Source organism: Lampetra fluviatilis, chromosome 5 (assembly GCF_964198595.1).
Source record: "Lampetra fluviatilis chromosome 5, kcLamFluv1.1, whole genome shotgun sequence".
Taxonomy (NCBI): Eukaryota; Metazoa; Chordata; class Hyperoartia; order Petromyzontiformes; family Petromyzontidae; genus Lampetra; species Lampetra fluviatilis.
The window spans coordinates 14,420,048-14,447,235 of record NC_136279.1 but is presented as its reverse complement, the minus strand read 5'-3'; the positions used below and the strand labels follow the sequence as shown (position 1 = coordinate 14,447,235).

Genomic DNA, 27,188 nt, shown 5'->3' with positions numbered 1-27,188 from the left:
TGAGTCATCACGATTCTGGGTTTAGATTTGAGTCGTGAATCTTGCAGCTGCTGCTGTTGATGACGACAGTGCATGGCAGATACATCGAAGATGAATGAAAACGACGATGATGACAAATACGGATAATGAGTAATAATCATGAGGCATATGATAAAAAACTGATGATAATTAATATATTTATAGTGGTAGAAGATTATGTATTTTGTTTTATTTAAATTATGATGTGATCGAATTAAACAGAGCGATACAGGCCAACATGCCTTCAAAGGGTTAGAACATATTAAAATATCCATAATAAACAAATTACACACGGACTGTCAAAGTGTGACGGGGCAGAAAAAATGGGGGATAAGAAATAGGGGAGGGTGGGAGTCTAACCTAGGCGCATTTCAGAATCAACCCTCCTGTCCCTTCCATGAACAGAGAAGAGATGGTAGGGGTTAGTCGGTGGTGAAGTATGCGGGTGTTGGGAGCAGCAAATGAGGATGCCACATTCTGTTGTGAATCTCGTCGGTTTTTCTAAAATAAAATGATCGCTCAAGACAGGCAAACTTAAGCATTCTCTCAAACAATGAGAGGATTGTGATTCTGTCATTCACCGAGTATCACTAACCTCAACATTAAGAATTATATCGTCAAACTCCACAAATCCGCGTTGATGTGGGAAATGCTATTCACGGAGTTTCTCATCTGTTGTGATACTCTGCAAAGAAAGCAAATAAATCGTGGAAAATCACAGATATTATGAGCTCTGTTTTTTTTTGGCAGCCAGGTCTAAAAGGTAACAAATCTGAGCACACGTAGGTCTAATGGGCGTCAAATAAAGTTACAGGCACTGAAAAAGGTGAAAGGTTCCGCCCTGCAATTGCTTGCTCACATCATTGATGGCAGAAGGGCCTCCACAAGAGCAATCCCCAGAAGGTATTTGGTCCACTCTTACAAACCTGTTTAGATGTATTTGGAAGAGGTGGGCCTACCCACATTGTACCTGCCAATCAACTTACTGTGGTGTGCCCATGTATTCTGCTGGGTGAATAGAGGCACATTGGGGTGTTTCTCTGCAAAACCGGGCACCTAATATTAAGATTGTTTCGTTTTTTATTTTATCCAAATCATATTGAAATACCAAAAAACTAACTTGAAATGATCGACTTGGTTTAATTTATTTTAATCATTATAATGGTTATTTTGTAACGTGTTTAATAGTAACAAAATCTTTTTAAAATCTTAAGTGCCTTTTCAGGAGGCTTTCCCTCACAATATTTCGTGACCTTTCAAGGAATCACTGTTTCTTCCCTGCACCTTGGCCGTGAATTTTACAATAAATTACGGTGCCTTAGCAATAGTCCAGATCACGATTTGTATTAAGTTTGGGTTTAATCTTGATTTTAAGCTTTTGTGACTCAAGGAATCCATACTCTTTGGTTCTTTCGGTAAAGTTACGTAGGTAAAAAAAAAATCACGACGTTTCGATTGCAACACAAGCAATCATCATCAGGTGGGAAAACCAATATAAGAGAGAGGGGAGGGGCAAGGGGGGAGAGAGGGGGGGTGTGGGGTAGGGGAGCGTTGCGTGGACGCTAGGAGAGGGACGTGAAGCTGGACGGGGGGGGAGTGGGCGGGGCTGGAAGTGGGAGGCCGAGAGAGCTGGGGATGCGTGGGGGGGGGGGTAACTCGGGTTAAAGTTTAGGGTTTGATACCTCATCTTGCACATTACAGGGTGCCCTCCACCCAAGCACTGTTAGTGGTGAAGTTCATTTACAGATTTGGAACAATCACCTTAAATCATAGCACCAATTACTTATCAAAGCTAAAACTGACTATTATTATAATCGGGTCTATGAAGCTGCAGGAGACTCAAAAACATTACACGAAACAATTAGTTCACTTCTCCATCGAACAAAAAAACATCCTTCACTCTCACTCCATATGTGGCTCAACGAGAGAAATCGTTTCTTACTTTCATCAAAAAGTGCAAAATATTAGATCATCAATCATAATCCCATCTGTGTTTTATTGTTTTTTTTCTGATTCCTCAATTGCTTGGACCTACCCCCCATTAGTTTCCGAAAATGACATCATTAACATTATTCAAAACTTAAAAAACACTGTTAGTCTTGACCCTGTGCCATCTTCATTCATTGTGTCACGTTCAGCTGCTTTAATTTCATTTATTACGCCCTGGTATTTCCATTTGCGCTTACGGTAGCTGCTGTCACTCCAGTTATCAAGAATCCATCACTTAATCCTGATAGGCCTGCAAACTACCACCGTATTTCAAATCTTCCATTCCTATCCAAGGTCATCAAACGTGTCATATACAATCATATAATTAAGCATCTTCTTCAAAATAACCTCGATGACCAAATTCAATCTGGTATTGGAAAAAAAAAAATCACTCAACTGCAACTGCTTTACATTTCGTCTCAAATGATCTTATCCACTGACTTGTTACCTCTTTCTTACTTGCTTCTCCTGGATTAATCCTCTGCATTGACACTCTTGCCCATTCTATTCTCCTCGATCGCCTTCACAGCCATGTCGGCTGCTCTGTTGCCTTAGTAACTTAGTTCTCTTATCTCTCTGATCGGGTGTATTACGTTTCTATAAACGGTGTCACATCCTCTCACAAGCCTTTGTTTCGTGGTGTTTCCCAAGGGTACCATTGTGGGTTCTCTGCTATTTACCGTATATATTGGTCCTCTTGGCAGACTCATGTCAAGCTTTTATATAAAACACCATTCATTGGCTGATGATGCACAGATTTATATTATTTCAATCAATCTGATTTAAATACACTTTCCACTCTATCTTCTTATCTCACTGCAGTTTCTGACTGTATCGCAACACATTTTGTTCACCCAAATAATGGAAAGACTAAAGTCCTCTTCGTTGAGAAAAAGAAAAACCTATTAGCTCACAGCATCAGCAATCTGTCTGCTTGACTCTGATCTATATATTAGCCAACAGGCATGAAATCTGGGTTTCATTCTTGACTCTAATCTCTCCTTTTCTGTGTCTCTCTCTGCGTGTGTGTCTCTCTCAGTGTCTGTGTTTGTCTCTCTCTCTGTATATGAGTCTCTCTCCGTGTCTGTGTTTGTCTCTCTCTCTGTATATGTGTCTCTCTCTGAGCTTGCATTCACACCTGATGATGGTTGCTTGTGTTGCAATCGAAACGTCGTATTCTATTATTTATTTTATTTTATTTTCTACGCGACTTTACCGAAAGAACCAAAGAATAAATGCATTCATTCATATTTACTGTACCTACAACAGCCCGTCGTTAACAGGAGAATGCTCCGTAAGCAAAAACATTGGGCTCTATGGAGGCCCATCGTTAAACGATTAGTCGGTAACAGGGGTGGTCTTTAAGAGGGGTTCTACTGTATTTAAATCCGAACTAAAGGCCTTTTTTATTCATCCAGGCATACACTGAAAAATAGGTAAACGCATTTTGGATATTTGCCTAATTGATCTAAATTAGTCATAACTTTTTAGCATTCCACCACCCCTCCTGTGAAGGTTTCCTGGCTTTGTTGAGATGTTGGGATTGTGGTCTGGGATGTGACCTAATGGATAAACTTCTCAATTGTGATAACATTTTTGTTGTTTGTGCCTTTTTTTCTGGTGCAATTTCTTTAGCTATTTATTCTTTTTTTGCTTTGAAGTCGGGTTTTCATTTGCTTGGTAGTAGCTGGATATATGATTTGGTCCTTATATATAATTAATGTACAAAGTTATGGGAAGCAATTAACATGAATGACGCTATATAAAATGAAAAAAATATTTTTCTTATTAACTGTGACTGTGTTTCCAAAGCAATTTATGGTTAAGTGGTCATGATAAGTGACAGGGTTAAGTTGAGGGTTACAGTTAAGAGTTCATGCTCACCCAGGCATGCAGTGGCGCCCACCATGGCGTAGAGGCCAGGCGTGACGCAGCTTGTGCCTGGGCTACACCAGCCATCGATGCCCAGTGCAGCGCCGTGGCTCCATGCCATCCGCTGCACCCCAATGCCCAGCAGCCGCCCGGCTACTGCACCCACCGCCATGCTCGGGATGAACAGGCCCGACGGCACCTGCAGCCACAACAAGCACAGTAGCCGTGTCGTTATACTCACCAAGCACTTTTTGAAACTCTGAGACCAAGTCCATGTGTGTGGGAACACACAGAGGGTCTCTCTCCATCCTAATCACATTGAATACTCTCAATCTTGTCACATGTCCGAAGTCAAGCAGGTTTGAAAAATAAGAAAAGCTTTTAATCTTTCTGGCAATAAAACAGGTGTTAAGATGTTCAAACACCAAGTAGATACATTTTGCAAGAAAGCAAGTCTGCATTCACCACACGACTTGTGGTGAACATGCAAACAAACTCTGATCATATAGATGCCCTTGCAAAAGGTTTCTAATTGGTGTTTGAACATCTTAACGATTGTTTTATTTCCAGAAAGGGTAAAACTTATTCTTGTTGTTCATGCTTTAATACTGGCATATTGATCTTGGTTATTTCTTGGATACATAAAACGAAACTAAAATCTTTAAAGTTTACCAGGTAAGGCCCACTGAGCTATGAAGCTCTTTTTCAGAAGCAACCTGGCCACAAATGTGTCTAAATGTGAAGGGAAAAACCAGAGGACCCGGAGGTGAATCCACACAACCACGGGGAGAACATACAAACTCCAAATATACAGACATCAGGGTTGGGATCGAACCCACAACCTCCTCCATACTAGGAAAGGTATCTAACATCTTGCCACCGTGGATGATAGCCCGAGCATACCCGTTGGATGAAAGATTGCCTGTAGGTATGGGCTGCAAGGTGGCCAGATGAAATACAGCTATGAGCTTAGTTGATAAATAGATTCTATGGATTTGGTCTGTCTGTGGATTGAATCTGTCTGTGAGTGTTAATCCTGCATGTGTGTGATGTTTTATTTCTGAGTACTTCAATTTCCCCTCACATACCAAATACTCACTGGCCAAATACCACACCTTATGAGCACAGGTGCCCGCTCTATACCTTATGAACCCGGGTGCCTGCTCCGTGCCTTATGAACTCGGTCGACTGCTACGTACCTTCATGCCGAACGTGAACACGGTGATGACCACCTTGAAGACGAGGGCCATGCCAAGCAGCCACAGTGATGCATTCTGGGAATCCAGATCAGGGGGCGCAGCTGTGGTCGTGGTGACGGGGGTGGTCCAGCTTGTGACGTTGTCGGCGAGGCCCGATGGGGATGGGGACGGAGAGGAGGATGGCGATGGGTACGGGGAGGAGGGAGGGGAGAGCCCGCAGAGTGGGGATGCCTGCTGCAAGGGGTTGCAGTCGCGCAGCAGCTCGGCGATGAGAGAGCTGCTGCTCTTGCGCGTGTATGGGTTCGGGTAGGAGAGCACAGCCGTCACCAGCGCCACCACCAGCACCTGCATCCCCGGTGGAGATACAACCAAGAATGGAAGGACAGGGTGATATGGAGGAAAGGAAGGAATGGGGGAAAATTTGATACAGAAAGATGGGGAATGAAACAGAGACATGGAATGCCAGCGCATTTCACAGAGACGTTAAAGGAATGGGATGACGGACAGAGACAGAGAAGGAAAGAGGTGATGCAGCAATAATGAAGAAAAGGCGTAACAGAGAGACAAGGAGGAACTAGGAAACACAGAAACACATGAGAATGGTTGACAGAGAGATATGAAAGGACAGAGATGACACAAAGACAGAGAAGGGTAGTGGAGCATGGACACGGAGAGCCATTGAGGATATGGAGAGACACAGGAAGCAAGTGATGTCATCAAAATGATCCATAAGAGCAAGGGGGCACAGGAAGACAAAGGGACAGGGGTAGAAGTGGTGGGTGATCAGAAAGGTCAGGGCCGACAGAAGACAAAAGGACGCGTGAGCCATTGAAGACAAAGAGACAAGACGTTTTCATGATCAACACAACCAGTTCGAGTGTTAATGTCATCTTCATTGTCATAATAACCAGAACAGCATTTGGTGGATGTTGAGCAGAGTGATGTTAAATCGTTAGCCTATACAATTTGGGAGCATTGTACTGTGATGTTAATAATGATAATTGTGATGTTGCTGTTAAAGTCACCTGAAAAACTGTGTACAGTGGAAATAATACTTACAGTAATACATATAAATTATTCACAACAGTTTTTCACTCCACTGTTGGATGAAGGCTTCTATCCACATCGGTGATAGGGATAGGTTTAGCCATTTATCACCACGTTAATCGATGCTGGTTTGGTGAAGGGAAAGGGGTCAGGGTCAGTTTCAGATATCACTCTCCCCTGATGGTGGCTATGACCATGAATCAAATTCAGTTTCGATGTTCACAGCGCAGTGCACTGACCACTACTCCTCCCAATCATATCAACAATTATTATTATAATGATGACGTCAATGATGATGATGATGGCATCATCGTGGCCATCACCTCGGTGACAGGGAAGCGTCCGAGGCGGGAAAACTTGCGCCGGCGGCACCAGGCAATGTTGAATTTGATGAAGGCAGCGCCCCAGAGACCTCCGAACACGCCAAGCGCGACGAAGGGCAGCAGCTCGGGCAGGTGCCACGGCCGTCGGTACTGCACGTAGAAGAGCACCAGGTGGCTGCTCCCGAAGGGGTTAAGAGCACGGAGCACGAACGCTGCCACCAGCGCCGCGAAGAACGAGCGCCACAGCGTCTTCATCGGGAAGTAGTAGCTCACCTGCACCAGAGGTCAGCGCCACGAGGGCAGGAGGCGGTGGGGGCGGAAGAGTTTGGTGTGTGGTCAACGAGGATTGAAGATATAGTAATGGTTCGTGCAGCAGGTGAAGTGGAAGATTATGACGGTGTACGCAGTGTGATATGCATTGGAGAACATACACGGAAGTTAGATACATCGTATTGAGGGTATTGAAAAGTGAGCAGGCTTGGGCAGGACACATTGTTAAGACAGGATTATGGCCAGTGGTTGAGACTAACGATGGAGTGGCAGCCAAAGGAGGAAGCATGCCTCAGAGGACGTTTACCGTGGACACTGAGAGACAAAATCAACTTGTGTGCAAGTGCTCAATATATTGGTGCATGTTAAGACCGTAAAAGTTGGTTATGGTTTGGGGAAACATTCCATCCAACAATCGATAGATCATGACCGATGATTATATAGAGGCATTATGACCTCATAATGTAATGTCGCATGGACAACGACGTTAAGACATTACGTGACATATGACATCAGGTAGCCCACCAGCACACACTAATTTGATTGTGTTGCCCGCCAGCAAATATAACTGGAGAACCTGCTGTAAATAATGTGGATAATGACAATAATGATGGTGGTGTAGATTGCGTAGGTTACCTCCTCCAAGCTGAAGAGAACACCTCCAATAGGAGCCCCAAATGCCACTGACACCCCTGCTGCAGAGGCAGCTGAAAGTACCTGCATGGGAATACATGACACAAGACAAAGATCCCCCATATAGCCATAACAGACTTTTTGGGAAAGTGCTTTAAGCGAGCACCTATGAAGGCCGGCGTGGCACATGAGGGGGGTAAGGTGGCCAGCACCATGTCCGGCCACCTTTGTCTCGTCCGTGGCAATGTTTACACACCACACCAGGTACTCATTTGAGGCTGAGTTGGCCTAGGGGAGGCCGAAGACCGGTTCAGATAATCGTCATTCGTATCGGCCGTGATCGGGAATCGAACTCAGATCGCCGAGTTCATAGCGCAGCGTGCTAACCGCCACATTACCGATCCCCACATACGTGACACGCACATATACACACACACAGCGAAGGGGGCTGATCCATAATTCCACTATAAACCCCTGAGAGAAGCACGCATGGACCAAGAGCATGAAACCAGGCTCTATTGTTACTAGATGGCTCAAATTAACATGATCAGGAGGTGACAAGTCTAAATCCCAGTTGGGGGTCAAATCAGCCAACCACCATCACAGTCAATAAACTAGGTACTACTTTGCAGAGAGTCTAAAAGTATTATCTAAGGAGTGCCTGGCCTCCGAAATGGAATGTATAATTTACACAATGGCTGGGATACAAGCAGACAGCGCTCCATTGTTTGTACACGGAGACACTTTTACTTAAACTCTACGATACAGTACACGGATGCATACATTCCAGGTGGTTGAATGCAGTTCCTCAGCCATACCAGCTCAACATTCTGACATAGACATTGAGGCCTATTAGAGATACTGTAGATAGACCCACACACACATTCCTCAGGTTTTGAATGTGTATGGACTTCAGGCTGTGACACAAGCGTTATGAATCCTCTGACAGAGGGAAACAAAACTGGTCACCTTCATAGACGTGAAAAATAAACCTCTCGTGAAAAAGCATAAAATATAATAAACATTTTAAATATTGTACGACAATAAAATAATTACGAGGTTGGACTGTAAAATGTAGGTATTTTGAGATGTTGAATATTCCAAATGAAGAATGTTTGTTGAACATCACCAAAGAGGAAATGGCAGAGTGGGGGGTACACCGTACGAGAACCTAAAGGGCAGCTTCTTGGACTGCCACTCAGTGGGGAAGTAGATTTAAACAAGCAAGAGGAGGAAAGCAGTTTTAAAATAACCATAATGGTGTTTATTTATCCAGGAGAGCCTCGCCAAGCCACAAGACTCCTTATCGGGAGAGTCACGCATTGAGACACGTTGGCCAATTCCATTTATGAGTGTATGGCATGCAGGAGGAAACCGGCATACGGGAGAAAACCCGCAAATATGAAGGAATGATAAAGCTCGACACAGGCATTCAACAAGTAATGTCCTCTGCCACCACCTTCTGGCCACCACGTAGCTGGGCAGGTTTAGAAGTTACACAAAACCTGAACGGACCACCAACCCTCGCCTCAAAAGTGCCAGGATTACAAGCGCATGCCATCGTACTCAGCGCAATGACTGGTCACACGTGAGCAGCAATCTGAAGTTATTCAGCAACAAAGGAACAGAAACAGCTGAAATTATATTATTTTCAACTTTTAAAAGCGGCGGTGAGTTCTAAAAAAAAAAGAATGAAGTCCATGGCGCGCACCTCCCTCTTCTTGGCCTCGTTGGTGCGGTACTTGGGGAAGAGGTAGCTGAAGATGTTTCCGCAGCAGCAGGCGACGTGAACTAAGGGTCCCTCCTTGCCCAGGCTGAGCCCAGACGACACGGCGAGCACCAGCGTCACCGTCTTGATAAGCAGCGTCCACTTACCCAGGTAGCCCCGGATGATGAAGCCACTCAGGATCGTCTTGATCTGGATCCAGAAGCACAGGAACACACACATCCCGAGTCGACCAGAAAAGACCAGAGATGGTGTTGGATAATAACAGTGCAGCTCCTCTTATTTGCAGCAGACTTTTTTATAACCGCTACTTAATAATTTTATCCACGCTACAAATTGATTTGTGGAAAATCCTGTTATTTAAGGATTATTTTTTTCCCTCTAATCTGAATTTACACACAGACAAAATGAGTCAACCTCCCTTCAAAGTCAACCTCACATTCACATCGTGCACTCTACAAAGCAAGACATAAGATGACTGGAAGGTCTTGAGTTGTGGGCTGTGGGACGTTGAATGGGGAAAATTATTTAGATGTAGAGAAAGATAAAAAAGACGTTCTAGAGCAGGCACAGGAGGAGCTGTTTAGTTTTAATAACTTGCCACTTTGACCATCACGGGTGTTATAAAATAAGCAGTGTACATTCCTTTAGAGGCCTTTCATTGCTTAGGTTGTGTTTATTTAATCTCTCACAAACCCATGGCATATCCAAGCATGGCTGCAACCAGAGATGTTCACACAAGTTCTTCTGAAAAACAATTAAAGTGACCTTTTATATCTTTGCACAAAGGCAAAACTTTCCCACATACTCTGCTAATAGATTGGTGTTTGTCGGATAATAAATATTGTAAATGTCAACTGGAATTTTGCCAAATTTTACGAGAAAAACTAATTTTCATGTCCAACCCAGCTTAAATATACGCTCCAAGCTTGGTGGTGTTTAATTCTTCATCTGAGGACGGCTGCTTGCGTTGTAGCCGAAACGTCGTGAGAATAATTTTATGTTTTATTTTTATTATTTTATTATTTCCCTTCTACGTGACTTTACCGAAAGAACCAAGAAGAAAAATAACACGACACTCTAATCGGATGATCAAATGCAGGAAAAGTCACCTCAGGAATCCCGGAGCCACACGCATAGGGAGCAAACATCTTGACGAGCAGGACAGCCACGAGTGCCAGGAAGACAGCCCAGAGCACGTACAGTATGTAGTTACATATATAGGAGCCGGCACCCTGCACAGCCACAACAACAAACCAGTGACACAAGTTCACATCAAGCTAAATAACACTGGTCAACAAAAAAAACACATTTTTTTCTGGCCTGGACTTTTGCAGCTGTTTTAGACTAATTTCAGGGTGCTGATTCCAAATCTGATCTCAGATTTGCTCTATCACATCTCATTTTATGCTATCGGCATACCCCATTTTCATTTATTTTACCCGAAATTAACTCTGTCACTTATGATTGCAAGCTGTTGCGAGTCAGTGACTGCTTTAGTATTTTTAGGATAGTCTGTTTATAATATCATTTTATGTAGATATCCACATTTATTTAATATTTTTCTTCTGCAGTTTTTATTGAAAATCCAATCTTTGATATCTCAAAAACCTGATGTGATAGACAAAAACTGATGCCAGATTTGGAATCAGCACCCCAAAATTACATTAAAACCGTTGGAATACCTTATGCCAGAAAAAGTGTGTTGACCAGTGTTATACATCCCGCAGCAGATCCCCTGCTGCCCCAGCTGTTTGAACCAAACCACACAAAAACCTTCTTTCATGTCTTCTGGTTATGCCTAAAAGACCACATCATGTACCAAGACATGATCCATTTTTCTTAATTATCTTTTCGGTACTTCCTTGTCCCCCTTCATTTACACATACCGGTCCAGCTCTCAGCAGAGGAAGTGGCAACCTCTCCTCACCAGCAAGCATTTGCCTTTTATTTCTGGAGGCTCACCAAGTTACGGTTCAGTCTCTTCCCTCCGCCCTGTGGGGGCTTAGCCATTGAACATAAGACATGCATGTCATCTTGGAGCCTCCAGCACATGGTTATTTGTTCACTTTGTGGTATTTTGCTCAAGAGATAAACTTGCATATTCTGCCTCATTCGCTGCATTAACCCAGATACAGAATTAGAATACCATTTGCTAATGAAAATTTAAAAAAATCTGAATTCATAATGGCTTCTTACATGTGTTACTAAATGATGCTTTAATAATGCATTGTTACACAAACAGTCCCATGGATCCTTTATCTCCATGCACCTGTGCCTCCTGAATGCCCCATATCTCCCTTGTTGCTGTCCTACCTCATCAGTACGCATCACAAGCTGTCCCCAGCTGTGCCACTGAGGACATCGGTCACGTTGCAAGAAGGTGGTTTCGTTGGACGTCCAGCAACACTGTTCGCGGTTGAACCAGAATGCAGGCAGGCAAATGCCCTCCTTTAGCTGTGACATCCAGTCGGCTGCAATATCGATCAAGCCTGCCAACGCACCTGCACGCATACGCACGCATGCACAGGCGCGTGAGAAAATACTGGTAGACAACTATGCCTGTGGAAAAGTACACAGGGCAAGCAGTGGACCATATACGTAAGCACAGCCAGATATTATGGGGTTCTCTGCCTCAGCACTGCTTCTTCATTCAAGTTCCCTCCATCCAGTCGGATATTGTGCTTTCCTCTTAATTTCGGCAAACAACTTAAATATATTTTAGCTATTGAGCAGCACCTTCACAAACATCCTTTCCTCCAGAGCCTATTTTAGCAATACTTCCCCTCTTGATAAAATGCCCAATCCAGATATTGTGCCTTATCTAGATTTTTATAGTTTAGGCAATCTCCTCTAGACCCACAGTAGCACTTCCTCAATTACTATTTCTTTTGATCTAACCGATTTTCTACATTTCTATGCCACACCCACATCTTACAACTTCCCAGTCTTCTAATGTTGGCCTTTCTCTGCCATGTATAACATTAAACTGCATGCTCAGGTCTTTACAAGTCCCTTCTTCAATTCCCTGCCCATTTATCTTAAGAAGAAATGTTATAAAGGTGACGTTTCTGGCAATTGCCCTTATTAATTGTGGTGATGGTGTTCAGAGTACTGATGTTATTGATGCTGTTGATGGTGATGGTGCTGATGGTGGTAAGAATGCTGATGATGTTGATATTGATGATGGTGTTCACCGTACTGTTGTTGCTGATGGTGATGATGCTAATGGTGTTCACAGTACGGGTGTTGCTTATGGTGGTGATGATGATGCTGATGTTTATGGGAAAGATGCTGACGATTCTGATGATGGTGCAGATGGTACCTGCTGCGAGTCCTGTGAGCGTTACCACCAGCCACCCGGACCAGGCATCGTGCACGCTCGTCAAAAACTCCCACACGGAGCTCTTACGACGACTCCAAATCTACAAATCATAATAATAATTTTGACACTATGTACACGAGTTATGTAACAAATCATCAATTGATTTATTTACTCACAATTCCACTTAATATGGTTCAACTCTGCCGGCAATTCAATGATTTGTTGTGATTTGCGAGGTCACGATTCCATTCACCAATAGCATCACGAGCACCCTCATCATCAGCAGCATGTACATTATAATTAACATAAACAGAATCCTCACAAAAAGTATTCTAATCACCAACATATACACTATTTAAACAAATATAGTCAAATAAAAAATATTTGCAAATCAACAATAGAATTTAGATTTCAATGGAATATAAACTACAGGAAGACATCGCTGAGTGCCACCCCATAGAACGCTGATTCGTTACAGCCCTCTTTGTCATGGAGAAAAAGTATACTAAAAAAACATTTAAACCAAAAATTACTGATGAAAACACGCAGCGCCAGGTCCGTCAGGTGGGTGTGGGTCTTGAGCGTCCGGTGGACGCACTGGTACAATATACTGATGTTATTCTAATAAAATATTCTTTTTTTTAAACCTGTATTTCCATCTGTATTATTATTAGCGCGATTACCGATACCCCAATCAAGCCCTCATATATTGCTCATATGTAAGAAATAATACTTCCAAGACAGATCCCCATATATACAATGGTATAATAACCCCTTTTAGCACTGATTACATTTTAGTTCACTTCTCCAGGAACATCTTGAGTGATAAGCGAGGTCTGCCTGTAATAAATAAGTCTGCTCTAGTTAACTATCAAGTGGATGGGGTCACCTGAATGTGAGTGATGGTGTTCCCTCGTCAGGTGAGTATCTTCGCCAACCCGCACTGACCGGCATGAAGTACAGCGGCTAATCTTCCCCTAATGGTAGTGCAGCCAGAAAATGTCAGTCCTCAGTCAACTTTGCAGCTCTGATTTCATCATCCATGGTGACAGCAGGGTAGACTTAGGTGTACCCAATGTTATAAATCACTGGGTAAGAACAGGAAGCCTACTCTATGTGACCATCGTCACACACAGTGAGTGTGTGAATACTTGAAAGGAATCATTCTGGGATATTGTTGGCATCAGTGAGATAAAAAGATGGGAAGGGAAATTTGAGAGCACCATACATGAGCTGACGGTAAATATGAAGGAGTGGGATTTATTAATTCTAGAAATTAAAAGTTATAGGTTCCAAGAGTCATCAGACAAGAGTTGCTCACAGCTTAAACTACGGTTTTCAAAACACTAAGTTACAAATAATGGCGTGGTAAGCACCACACCCAAATGCATTTTGTATCTCCAGTGCTGTTTACACATTGCACTAAGCACTCATCTAAGGCTGAGTCGACCTAGGGAAGGACATGTTCATATTTTACTTTCCACTCAAGTTAGGTCATTAGGTTTGTAGCACAGTGCACTCATCATTACACCACTGTGGATGTGTTGAACTTAAAAAAAAAGATCCCCCATATAGCCTGAACAGACTTTTGGGGCAAGTGCTGTTATAGAGGACCTATGAAGGCTGGCATGGCACATGAGGGGGGTGGGTGGCCAGCACCACGCCCGGGTGCCTTTGTCTCTATAGTGGCAATGTTTATACACCACACTAGGTACTCATTTGAGGCTAAGCCAGCCTAGGGGAGGCCCAGGACCAGTTCAGATAATCATCACTGGTGTTGGACGTGAGAATAAAACTCGGGTCACCAGGTTCTTAGCGCAGCACACTAACTACTACACTACCGCTCCCCAACAACGACTGCCATTTGCGACAAAGTGGCGGTGATGTCACCACGACGCTTGTTGCCAGGGTAGGTGCACTTTTAGGCCACGTGAAGTGGCTGGCAAGAGACAAGAGGTCACGGAACAGATCCAGGTGCCATGGGTTGAGTGACTGAGATAACCGGTAGATGTACCAACTGTGTTCGCCACTGTACCAGCTTGCTTCATTTTAGCCGCCTGGCACTTTGCTCATTGTTGTAAGTGTTACTCCTCTGCCCTCTGCTGTTGTTGGAGGGCAACTGCATCAAACTGCCGAATAGCATTCTTCACGAGCCTCCCCCACAGAGGCCGATCTTGACACCGCTGATACAAGTCATCGACAAGTCAAATCAGTTCTACATCCTTCTGTAGATCAGTCCATCTCCTTTCTAGCCCGTGCTGCACCCATTTAGCCTCCTCTATCTGGCCAAACAATAGCTGTTTGGATATACGTTGGTTGAGCATGCGGGCTACATAACCCAAACAATGCAGCCTCTCCTGCCTGTGGAACTCACTGATGGGAAACTGTCCAGATCTTTCAAGGATTTGTGAACTCCTCACATAATCCAGCCCTGGTTAAACCTAGGATGGATCGTAGGCAGGCCAGCCTGAATGTTTCTTTCAGAGGGGTCCATGTTTCGCAAGCATAGATAAAGGGAGGGAATAACAGTGGCTGAGAAGACATAAAGCTTTGTGTGCAGCGAAAGACTAGGTATCTTCCAAACAGCGCTGAGCAGCTGATGAAAAGATGCCACTCGACTGATTCAGAGTGAAACCTCCGCTGCCAAACCAGAGCTGGTCATAAGCACACTATCCAGGTATGGAAGCTTTTCCACTCTCTCCACAACTGCCCAATCACTCATGGGAAGTTGCGAGGGTGGATTGTCTGATGACACAAAATACCCAGGTAGGTGCTTAGTTTTCGTAGGGCTGATGGTAAGGCCCCACCTTTTAGAGGCATGCTCCAAGTTTAGCAGCAGAACCCCCAACTCCTTCTCAGAGTGAGCAGCAATTACCAGATCATCAGCATGCATAACATGGTTGACCAATAAGGAGCCATCCCTTGACCATGTCCAGGCATCGATCAGCCTTCCATTGTATCTGTAGTAGATAGAAATGTATTTGGTACAACCATGGAAAACTTCTATAACTACGTCGTCAAAAAATATGTAAAATAATGTTGAAGCCAGAGGACATCGCTGTCAAACCCCAAGGTAAACAGGGAATAGCTCTGACTCCCAGCCACGCAGCTTTACCCAGGCCTGTCCACCATCATGAAAGTCCTTAATGATCTCGCACAGAGTAAGGGACCCCGAAAGCACGAAAAACAACTCAGAGCCCTCGCCTATTTATGGTATCATAGACCTTAACCAGGTCAATTAAGAAGATATTTAGGTCCCGTTGAAATTGCGTACACCTCTGCTGTAGTAGACGGACAGAGAAAATGGCATAAGTGAAGAACCACCCCAGCCAAAAACCACATTGGGCCTCTCCTTCGCATGCCTGGCAAGGTGATGTAGAATAATCCTTGCCAGGACCTTTCTTGGTACACTGAGGGAATGGGCCAGTAGTTGTTACAATTATGCAACCGCCATACACATACACAAAACATGCATGCACATATACACATACATTGACACAATCTCAGACACACTCACACACATGCATATATATACACACTCATATATACATACATATTTAACCTCAACCAGGAATCTTTTCATGTACACACTCAAATACATGCTATGCATTGGTCACGTGACCTGCTCGTTGATTGGAATACGTTTTTGATTGCAATTGTGCTCGATTACAGAAATTAGAACCAAACTCTATTAGCTGCGATGTAGTGCGACTGTATGGGAACCAGTTGCATGCAATAGGCTGTCAATAGCCTGTGGGGTAGTGATGCAATAGATGAGAAAGGCTTGCATTCCATATATTTAGACACCAGCCTATGGATGCAGAATTCACAGAACTTCGTCTGACATCACTTGAAGTGATCCTTTTTATTTTGCTCCCTATGGGCCATATTTCTCACAGGTACTACTACAACAATAAATATTTGTAATCTAACAGTAAAATTTTTATTTTTACAACTCAGAGCTGGTATCTAGCCAAATCAACTGAAAACCAAAATGTAATGATTTTTGGTTCAGCTAAGTGACCAGACTGAGACAATTCTGATACTCTGAGGTGCTGGCATGATTAAACATTCCTTCATGTGGGTGCCACATCGTACTGTGCGGTGCCTCTCTCTGTCACGCGATTTCTCCCGGAGCCAGTCAATGGTGTGGAAGTCATCGTAGGTTCCCACGCCCGGGATGGGCTCCTCCAAGATCTCCAGCAGCTGAGACAACCCCGATACACCAGCACCTCCGCCAGCATCGCTCACCACCACTGTGCTGCCTGCAAGCCCACCACAAAAACGTATACCGTACATACACGCACCACACACATAACACACAAACAACATACACGGACACCATAAACATAACACTCTAAATCAAAACTCATTCTTTTGGAACTGCTTTTGTGTGAATGTGGCCGAAAAGACCCAAAACTTATTGTGGAGAAAAAGGCCAGGTAGCTTCCACACGTTACGCAACAGATTAAAAAATAATGCCGCCTCAATGCTATGGAGTGAGAGCTCTGCTTCCAAGACAGAGCTGGTTATTAGCACAATGCCCAGGTATGGAAACCTCTACTCTCCTTATACAAATGCCCCATCACTCATGAAGAGTTGGTGGAAAGAGTGGAGAGGTTTCCATACCTGGGGATTGTGCCTATGACCAGCTCTGGTTTGTAGCAGACTGACAGAGAATATGGTGTGTGCAGGACTGCCCTGGCCTGAAACCACATTCGGGCTCCTCAAGCCTCTCCTCAGCATGCCTGGCAAGGCAATGTTGAATAATCCTTTCCAGGACCTTACCCGGCACACTGAGGAGGGAAATACCCATTAGTTCTTACAATCTGGCGGTCCCGCTTCTTATGGAGGACCATGAGGGGATCCTTCCAATCCTGCAGAAACCGTCCAGTAGTCCAGACTGTTATAATGATGTCATATAGGGCAATCTGCACACAAATATCACCCTTTCTCAGCAGCTTGCTAGGGAGATTATTTCTGCCCAGAACATTTCATCATTTTAGACTCTGGCTCACCTTCCGTACTTAATGAATAAATGATACTTCAGCCAGCCACTCACAGGGGGTGACCACTTCTTCCAATATTTGAGGAACCGCAGCTCCAGCAGGATCATCCCCACCTTGTCTCATGATGTTATCTGGGCTGAGGGATTTCCTCTTCCCCAAGACCTCACAGAAATGCTCAGCAAACTTACAAACCTGTTCCTCGGGTCCGAGATCAGATCACCCTTCTTTATCCTAAGGATTGTGATAGGTGTGGCACTGCAAGCTACTTTTTAATGGAATTAATGAGTGATTTGTGATGATGGGCTACTAAGTCAGATTAAATTTTCTCAGCAACTCGCGACCACCACTCATCCTTGCGGGGCTGCACAGCTCTCCGAACCTCTAATCGAAGCTGTAGTAAGGCTCTCTATTGGATCCCTTCCCCTGTAGCATTTTACGAGATGACTTTCTGCATTGGGGCCCCTTGTCCTTGGCCTCTTCAACAAGATTCTTGACACTGCTACAGTCTCACAATTTTTAAGATGGCTGCAGTCAAACTCACTCTTCAAACAGCTGGGTCTTGATCCAAAACTTCCAAACAACTCACATCCTGTCTCCAACCTCCCTTACTTATGCAATATCCTGGAACGTGCAATGACCTCTCGTTTCCACCACCAGCATCTGGCCTACAATAACATATCTGACCCCTTTCAATCAGGTTTCAGGGCCGTGCACAGTACTGAGACAACTCTCGTGAGGGTGATCAGGGATTTATTGCTGTTCGCGGATAAGGGTCAAGCTTGTATCCTCATCCTGCTTGATCTCAGGACCGTGTTTTCAACATTGAGCATGGGGTCCTTCTTTCACGATCAGAACACTTAATGGGAATTTCGCTCTTATTTAGAGAAGCACATGCACTAAGTCACAATGGGTGACCTTAAATCTCCAATCAGACCAGTTCATTGCGGTGTCCTGCAAGGATTTGTACCTGGTCCCCAACTATTCCATGCCTACATGGCACCGTTAGGCATTGTTACTACATTTGTGTTTATCTTGTCACTGTTATGCTGATGAGATGCACGCACATTCACATCCAGTTAGACTCTGACTCTGCGATGGCTGTTTCTGCAATGCCTGTATCATTAACATTAGGTAAATCTTAGTTGCAGCAACATTTTTTGGACTAAATGCCGACAAAACTGAGGCCATCTTCATTGGCTCCCCTCTACAGTTATCTCAAATTGGTTCGCCATGTTTGTCAATAGATGGTCTTGATGTCTGCCCACCACAGGTCGTTAAAAATCTTGGTGTTCAGTTTGACCAGTCTCTGTCCTTTGAGGCACATGTATCTAGGTTAGCCTAACAATATTTGCAAGAACTGATAAATGAATACACTCCAAAGAGGTCCCTGATATCTTCGGATCGCCTTCTTCTAAGTACTCCGAAGTCAAGGCTAAATTCCTGGGGTGATTAGGCTTTTTCCAGTGCAGCTCCTAGGCTTTGGAATGCTTTGCCTTTGCTAACAAGACAATCAGACTCATTAGATATATTTAAGTCTGTCTTGCAAACTCACCTCTTTAAATTGGCCTTTAACCCCTAGTTCTGGCGGGTCACCCTGGTTGTTTATTTCCTGCATTCCATACATGGGTGAATTGGGATCTATGGATGAAATGCACCTTACAAATGTTAAATATTATTGATGTCAACCACAGCGCTTGTGCGAGGTCAGGCGCACATTGAGAGCAGGTAAAGTGTCGAAGGTTCGCTGGGAGGTCACAGACCATATTAGGTTAAAATCCTGCATCATGTCATTGGCCCATCTCCTCTCTTGCTCAATTAATGCTTATTTTGTCCCATCTATCCAGCATTCAGATGAATTCCCACGATTCAGTCACAATTAAATTCAAGCATAATTTGTTTTGCCACTGTGATGAATACGCAGACCCACAGCACTATACAACAAAAGTTTAATGCATGGCGATCACCCATCCAGATCTGACAACATAGGGTACATTCTGGGGATATATTGTCAGCAGAGGGCAGTTTATCAATATATTGGTGTACTCTACTACACTACAAAATAAATTCCACTACCTGCGTGTAATTACAAAAGGGCCATACGTGTACATGTGATGAATACATGTATTGTGAGTGTATTAACTCATTTTAATTGAAGAATCAATTCATTATCACATTACTTTCAGAACTTCGTGGAACAAACGCAAAGATTGTGTTTTGTTAGGCAGGTAAGAAACATTCAGCCCTAAGCTGATTTACAAGAATGGCCCACGGAGAACAAGCTTAGTCGTGGGAAAGTCATTGGTATTGGACAGTCCCAGACACTGTGGGGGTAGAACAACAGCAATGGACAGACCCAGGCTGTTTCGGTGAAACAGAGGAAGCTCTCTAACAGGTTATAGTATAGATGCAAGTATCCACTGGTGATGGCAATGTTCATCAATGCTAGGAATTCAAACCCTGGTCATAGCACAATGCAAAACTACCATCACTCCCCAAAACAAACACAAGCTCATCATCTCACCAATGATCCCCTCAGTGATGGCAATGTTCATCAATGCTAGGAATGCAAACCCTGGTCATAGCACAGTGCAAAACTACCATCACTCCCAAAAACAAACACAAGCTCATCATCTCATCATCATCTCACCAATGACCCCCTCAGTCGCCGCAGGCTGCTCTGCTGTCCTCCAAGACGCCGCCGCTGTGTTGATGCAAGATGGACGCTCGCGTGTCAGTTGCCTGAGGCCGGCTGTGGGGTCTTGGGGAAGGTCAGGGCCTGAGGAGTGGTCGGAGCTCAAGGGAACAAAGTCGGAAGCCACCTCGTCCGGGTCCTCGTCGCTCGGGCTCCCGAAGCTGTTGTAAGAACCCGAGTTGTGGCCTTGTGCTCGCAGCAGATCTGACTCCATGCTGGCCCTGGGTGGACGTATGGTAGGAATTAGGAATGGGACAAATTCGAATCTGGATTCTGATTCAGTGCAGTTTTGGCCATTTTTTTTTAGGACTCGACAAATCCAAATGTGTATTTCGGACACAGATTTCGTGTGACCATAAACCTGCTGATGACGTATATGACTGCGCTTCCAGCCAAATATAGTATTGGTGAACTCACAGACTCACTTGCCCACAGACTCACGCTTTTATAGTCACTTACTCGCCCACTCGCTCGTAGGCTTACTCGCTCTCTCTACATCGCTCTCTGAGGAAACACCGATGAGATAAGGTAAGAAACCAATACGGCCGGTATGAAATCCCACCGGAATTATACACTAGTTTGACATGAATGGTTAATATGGATATGAAATTATGTATTCATATAAATGCAACATCCAATGCTTATATCTACTTCTCTGAAAGTAAATCATACTTGCAGGGTCTCGCAAGAGTATATTGGACAAAATGTCACCACAGATGAAGGGCGTTGGTGTGAAGTGCAGGACTTGCTGGCAGTCCGGGGAAATGGCTGTGTATAATTCACAAAGCTAAACTATGAACCAACTAAAATTGCTCTTGATCAATCCACACAGTCATTTGCAATTCGGAATAATAACACATTCCTGTGGAGGGTGCTGGTAGGAACGTTGGGTTGCTCGGTCAATGGCCAGGGTCAACGGCGGCGTGGTGTATTCCGCAAATATGGCCGACTGTGAGGGCGGGCACAAGCCGGCGTGAGTAGGTTAAACGTTGAGTTTTATAAGGGCACCACGGGGTGACCAGCCCCTCCCCACCCAGCCCCACCCCACCCAGGCCCACCCCTCCTACCCCCCACCCAGCCCCACCCAGCCCCTCCCCACCCAGCCCCTCCCCACCCAGGCCCACCCCTCCTACCCCCCACCCAGCACCCCCCCCCTCCCACCCCCCATCCAGCCCCTCCCCACCCAGCCCCACCCCTCCCATCCCCACCCAGCCCCTCCCCACCCTCCCCTCTCCACCCAGCCCCACCCCTCCCATTTTTTGATGCACGACGGACCGACACAATAATCCCCTGTGGGCTGGTGGAACCAGGAGGTTCATACCAGTATAAATATAAACACAGAACATTCAGAGTTCACTTTACAATACAATAATAATGTACAGCTCTTTGCTAATACGCCACTGGATAACGGCATGTCCACAATGTATCGGTCATGGGCGTTGTTTGACCATGCTTCACCACGCTGGCTTATGAAAAGGGGCAAGCCACAGTTCAGATATCACTCGCCACTAAAATTAACCATGACCGGGAATTGAAGCGCATTGCACTCACAACTGCGCCACTGATGCCCAATGTCCGACATCTCTTGGGAATTTCAAGACAAAGCCGTATACTCTGGCATGGATTATAATAATATCGTGAAACCTTACAAACATTACTGGGTGCAATATAAATCGAACAATGGACTGTTTTGAGCGTGACTCTGGGTGCAGCTGATTGAGTGGATAAGTGGAAAAATAGGTCAGACAGGGCCGCACTATACTGTAGTTTGTAAAAGCGGATTATCACATGACAAGCACTGCCCAGTATTGTATGTTTCAAGAGTAGCCTTCCAAAGTATGTGTGGTAAAGACCCAAGATAAAGTGGGGGGAACGGTAGTGGAGCTATCTGAACCAGTCCTGGGTCTCCCCTAGATCGACTCAGCCTCAAATAAGTACCGAGTGCGATGTGTAAGGAGACAAAGGTGGCCAGGCGTTGTGCTGGCCACCCCCACACCCTCGGCCAACTCGCTACGAGGTTAAATAAAGAACACTTGCCCCAATTCTATTAAGGCGATACGGTGGAGGTCTCTGTAAAGGTACATTACAAGGTTGGACATGGGATTTATGTGTGCAGAACACACCTTGGGGATCAGTGCAGCTAAATCTATTGATGTACTGTCTCCTCTATGCTTCCCCACCTCCACCAAGCAGCATTGACCAACGTATTATCGGGAGGCTTGCATCCAGCCTTGAAATTACAAAATGGATATACAAGGTGGTCCAGATGTGAGGGGCCGTCCATAAATGACGTCACGCGATTTTGGACGATTTTTGACCCCCCCCCCCATCGTCACACGGCGTCACAAAAAGTCAGGATCCTCCCCCCTTCAAATATGACGTCACAAAGCTCTGCCCCCCCCCCCAAATTTTTTTTTTTCATTTTGAAAATAAAACATGCTTCAAATCGCTTTAAACTATTGTCATTGTAGTGCGTATTTAATGTGGCGCTGCACTCTGATGTTTTAGGAGTGTTGCTATAACAATTAGTGTTGTTATAACAATTCTATATTTATTTAAAGTTGCGCATTTTGATGTGACGTCACATTTCTCACCCCCCCCCCCCCCTCGTCACACATCGTCACAAAAATCTGACCCCCCCCCCCTAAGTGCGTGACGTCATTTATGGACAACCCCTGACCCTCAATTAAATTAACCCTAATATATGTTTTCCTTTGCATATTCATTTTTGTTTTAAATAAACCTTACTTGAAAAATATGAAGCTTTAGATAATTCAATGGGGGTCACCAAGACATCTGGAGGACACTGTAGATAACATGGTTAAATAACAGGTCACCAAGCCCACAAGTTTTAAACTCTCATTTGTACCTATCAACTGACTTCATCTATCCACTGCTGGATGAGAGCCTCCTGACATCTCGCCCCTGAACATGAACTAAACCCAATTTCCCATCATCAAAATGGTCAACCTCTTGGGCGTGTTCCTTTATTTGGCTGGAATCCCATTGCCAGTCAACGTTCCGCTAGTGGCGTGGTTAAGTAAAGGACATTTTATTCAGATCACTAATCTCAATGGGTTGCCACCTTGTGGTATACTGTACCACGTTTTATTGAACCAAAAATCTCAACCGATGCCATCTTATTAGGGTCAAAGGACGAATTTTAGCTATTATCAATGGACAACTCGCTCCGAGGTTAAATTAAGGTCGTTTCAATCAAGTTAACGAATTTCAATTGCCCATCACCCATTTAACTGCGCGTCAACGAGGTTGACACCTGGCGGTAACAGATAAAGGGCATTTAACCGACACAACGAAATCTCCATATGGGCGGTCACCTATCGGGTTTAAATATCAGTATTGATGAAACGTCGGTCAATTTCCGCCGGTGTTTCTCACCTGTCCGTGGGTGAGCGATGGGGTGAGATCAATGCACGGATCGGGCGACGTCGTCCGTGCTATATAAAATCGCCTAGATCATCTCCTCCGTCTCCATCACCATCAGCAACAGCACGGAATCTGCAGAGCCGACGGCACCACGCCACCGTCTGAGCGGAGGGATGAGGGCGGTGACGTCACCGCGTAGCACGGCCGACCGCATGACGTCACCGCGTGGCACGGCGTCTATTAATGCTACGTCATCACGCAAAGAATCACGTAAGATTGTGTTCGGGGGATCTTATTTTAATTATGATTTTTTTTGAGAGCCTATTTGCTGCTGCTTTGCTAGTGGTGCAACGACCATGAATGACGACACACACACAAAACCGTAACAGTCGTGATAAGAGGAGACAGTACATGAAAATGGGCTTTGTTCACAAGGCACACACAGAGAGGCCACGATTTCTAAGTGAAAATTACGTAATCACTCACGATTCAATTGACGAGTCTTTGTTGTTGCTGTGCATGCAGAATCTACAGTGGCGTAATTATGTAGTGAGAAGAAGAATCGAATATTTTTTTTTGCAGCCCTTCGTCAATCAATTGCTGGATGAAAGCCAGCTTCAAACCGTGCCGATTCGAGTGGTTCATCAAGCAGCAATAAACAGCGTAAAGCATCAAGGACGTAATTATAATAGATATTGGGGGGGAACACATCCCCCCCAATATTCAAATATGCTCAAAATGCCCCCCACAATATATTGCTATAAAATCGATTTCTGTTTATATGATTGTGGTTATGGTTGTACTTTATTAATCCCTAATCTTTGCCATTACATACAATGAAACAAGAAAAGGTAAAAAAGAAAAAAACAGCAATGTAATATAATACACTATTAGACATTATTGTAAAAAAGAAAAAAAAAGTCCATCCTATGTGTTAGTGAAATTTTTTCAATATTTTTAGGCAGGAAATTCGTTTGGTCTCCCCCAATGTTGACTCCATGGCTACGGCCTTGGCGTAAAGTATGGCCAAACAACCGTCCATGAAAATCTATAGGGGTATTCATCTGTAAAATATATCGTGGTTTAAATGCCATGTGCAGTATGTATCGTACAGCAAATGTTTTGATCGCGTAATGATTGCCACGTTGGCAGCTTCGTAATTGTCACATGCCAGTGAACCACGTTGGCAAAGGAGGTCCCATGATGTAGATGCTCACCCGAGCTCTCATTACTCTGATAGTGCATTGTGCTGCCCCCCCCCTACTCTGTGTATCCAGAGGTCACTTGAAGGGATCTCAGAAGTAGCTCTTTGGTATCCACGTTTGTGGGCCATTCTCTTCTACTAAAGAATGTAGTAGTTTGCGAGACACCATGCCATGATTACTACCATAGCACAATCAGTAAAGCTCGGTGACGTTTTTGATGTCCACCCTGGCAACAGGAATGGAACGCGTCCGAGCGAACCCCCCACCCAGAGAGACGAAATCAGTTCACGTGCAAATGGATTGCCCGGTTGATAGTTGCATCGTAAGATCGTGAGAGGTGGCGGTGGCGGCGGCGGCTTGTGGAGGCATTGATCCAGCATTAATCATGATGTGCTGTTGCTGATGATGATGACTCCCCGGGCATAGGCAATACCGCCTACACGGAGATATGGCCACGTTTGAGTGGTCGCCAAGCCACTGGTGCTGTGGGATTGGCCCCATTACGGTCACGTAACTCACGCGCGGTACGGAGTAAGCAGCTTGCGTGCAGTGGAAAAAAAAGGAAAGCCGTGTCACGCCCGTGGCATCGAAACTACAACGAATAATAATGTAACAAAAATGGATCGTTGATTCTCCCGCGCTGAGAACGTAGGAGCTTTTAAGTAACGACCATTTCCCGAAACTTTGCATATTTTTCCATGTTTAATTTTACAGATCACTGAGTTATTCAAGAATGTGTTGATTTTTGTTATTTGTGGTTGTGCACCACTGCCAGCATTTTTGCCACAACGTAAACGTTCTACGTTTGGCAAACGCCGTGGACACATTGAACTTAGAACACATTCCTGCGGAGGGAGCTGGTAGGAACGTTGGGTTGCTCGGTCAATGGCCAGGGTCTACGGCGGCGTGGTGTATTCCGCAAATATGCCCGACTGTGAGGGCGGGCACAAGCCGGCGTGAGTAGGTTAAACGTTGAGTTTTATAAGGGCACCACGGGGTGACCAGCCCCTCCCCACCCAGCCCCACCCCTCCCACCCAGCCCCACCCTCCCCACCCAGCCCCTCCCCGCCCTCCCCACCCCACCCAGCCCCTCCCTGCACGACGGACGGACACAATAATCCCCTGTGGGCTGGTGTAACCAGGAGGTTCCTACCAGTATAAGTTATTCTGCTGTGCAACACGAATGGTTTCCACTGAGGGTTGGTTACATTCACAGTTGGTGGCATTGAGAGTTGGTGCCACTGAGAGTTGGTGGCGTTGAGAGTTGGTGCCACTGAGAGTTGGTGGCATTGAGAGTTGGTGGCATTGCGAGTTGGTGGCATTGAGAGTTGGTGCCACTGAGAGTTGGTGCCATTGAGAGTTGGTGCCTGTGCGAGTTGGTGGCATTGAGAGTTGGTGCCACTAAGAGTTGGTGCCATTGAGAGTTGGTGCCACTGAGAGTTGGTGCCTGTGCGAGTTGGTGCCACTGAGAGTTGGTGGCATTGAGAGTTGGTGCCTGTGCGAGTCGGTGGCATTGAGAGTTGGTGTAATTGAGAGTTGGTGCCTGTGCGAGTTGGTGGCATTGAGAGTTGGTGCCTGTGCGAGTTGGTGCCACTGAGAGTTGGTGGCATTGAGAGTTGGTGGCATTGAGAGTTGGTGCCTGTGCGAGTTGGTGGCATTGAGAGTTGGTGGCATTGAGAGTTGGTGCCACTGAGAGTTGGTGCCTGTGCGAGTTGGTGGCATTGAGAGTTGGTGGCATTGAGAGTTGGTGCCACTTAGAGTTGGTGCCATTCAGAGTTGGTGGCATTGAGAGTTGGTGCCACTGAGAGTTGGTAGCATTGAGAGTTGGTGGCATTGAGAGTTGGTGCCACTGAGAGTTGGTGCCATTGAGAGTTGGTGCCACTGAGAGTTGGTGCCATTGAGAGTTGGTGGCATTGAGAGTTGGTGCCACTGAGAGTTGGTGGCATTGAGAGTTGGTGGCATTGAGAGTTGGTGCCACTGAGAGTTGGTGCCACTGAGAGTTGGTGGCATTGAGAGTTTGTGCCACTGAGAGTTGGTGGCACTGAGAGTTGGTGCCACTGAGAGTTGGTGGCATTGAGAGTTGGTGGCATTGAGAGTTGGTGCCACTGAGAGTTGGTGTCACTGAGAGTTGGTGCCACTGAGAGTTGGTGGCATTGAGAGTTGGTGGCATTGAGAGTTGGTGCCACTGAGAGTTGGTGCCACTGAGAGTTGGTGGCATTGAGAGTTGGTGGCATTGAGAGTTGGTGCCACTGAGAGTTGGTGCCTGTGCGAGTTGGTGCCACTGAGAGTTGGAGGCATTGAGAGTTGGTGCCACTAAGAGTTGATGCCACTGAGAGTTGGTGGCATTGAGAGTTGGTGGCATTGAGAGTTGGTGCCATTGAGAGTTGGTGCCACTGAGAGTTGGTGCCATTGAGAGTTGGTGCCACTGAGAGTTGGTGCCACTGAGAGTTGGTGGCATTGAGAGTTGGTGGCATTGAGAGTTGGTGCCATTGA

The 27,188-nt window shown here is 45.2% G+C and overlaps 1 protein-coding gene across 2 annotated transcripts in view; it reads right to left on the bottom strand.

The window, feature by feature from the left end:
* The window catches only part of LOC144932627 (H(+)/Cl(-) exchange transporter 4-like), a 30,229-nt gene extending 6,551 nt beyond the window's left edge, over positions 1 to 23,678 (bottom strand). The window contains exons 1-11 of one of the 2 annotated variants that reach the window (XM_078856876.1): positions 23,503 to 23,678; positions 20,059 to 20,324; positions 16,501 to 16,667; positions 12,403 to 12,502; positions 11,394 to 11,581; positions 10,190 to 10,312; positions 9,063 to 9,269; positions 7,355 to 7,435; positions 6,449 to 6,721; positions 5,079 to 5,423; positions 3,892 to 4,078 (exon numbers count right to left, since the gene is read on the bottom strand). In XM_078856876.1, coding sequence (XP_078713002.1) covers positions 3,892 to 4,078; positions 5,079 to 5,423; positions 6,449 to 6,721; positions 7,355 to 7,435; positions 9,063 to 9,269; positions 10,190 to 10,312; positions 11,394 to 11,581; positions 12,403 to 12,502; positions 16,501 to 16,667; positions 20,059 to 20,317 — 1,930 coding nt within the window. In that variant the 5' untranslated portion in view covers positions 20,318 to 20,324; positions 23,503 to 23,678. Of the gene's footprint in view, positions 1 to 3,891; positions 4,079 to 5,078; positions 5,424 to 6,448; positions 6,722 to 7,354; positions 7,436 to 9,062; positions 9,270 to 10,189; positions 10,313 to 11,393; positions 11,582 to 12,402; positions 12,503 to 13,291; positions 13,388 to 16,500; positions 16,668 to 20,058; positions 20,325 to 23,502 lie in introns of those variants that run through there. The other variant, XM_078856877.1, reaches the window with a different exon arrangement.
* Positions 23,679 to 27,188: the final 3,510 nt, after the last annotated feature.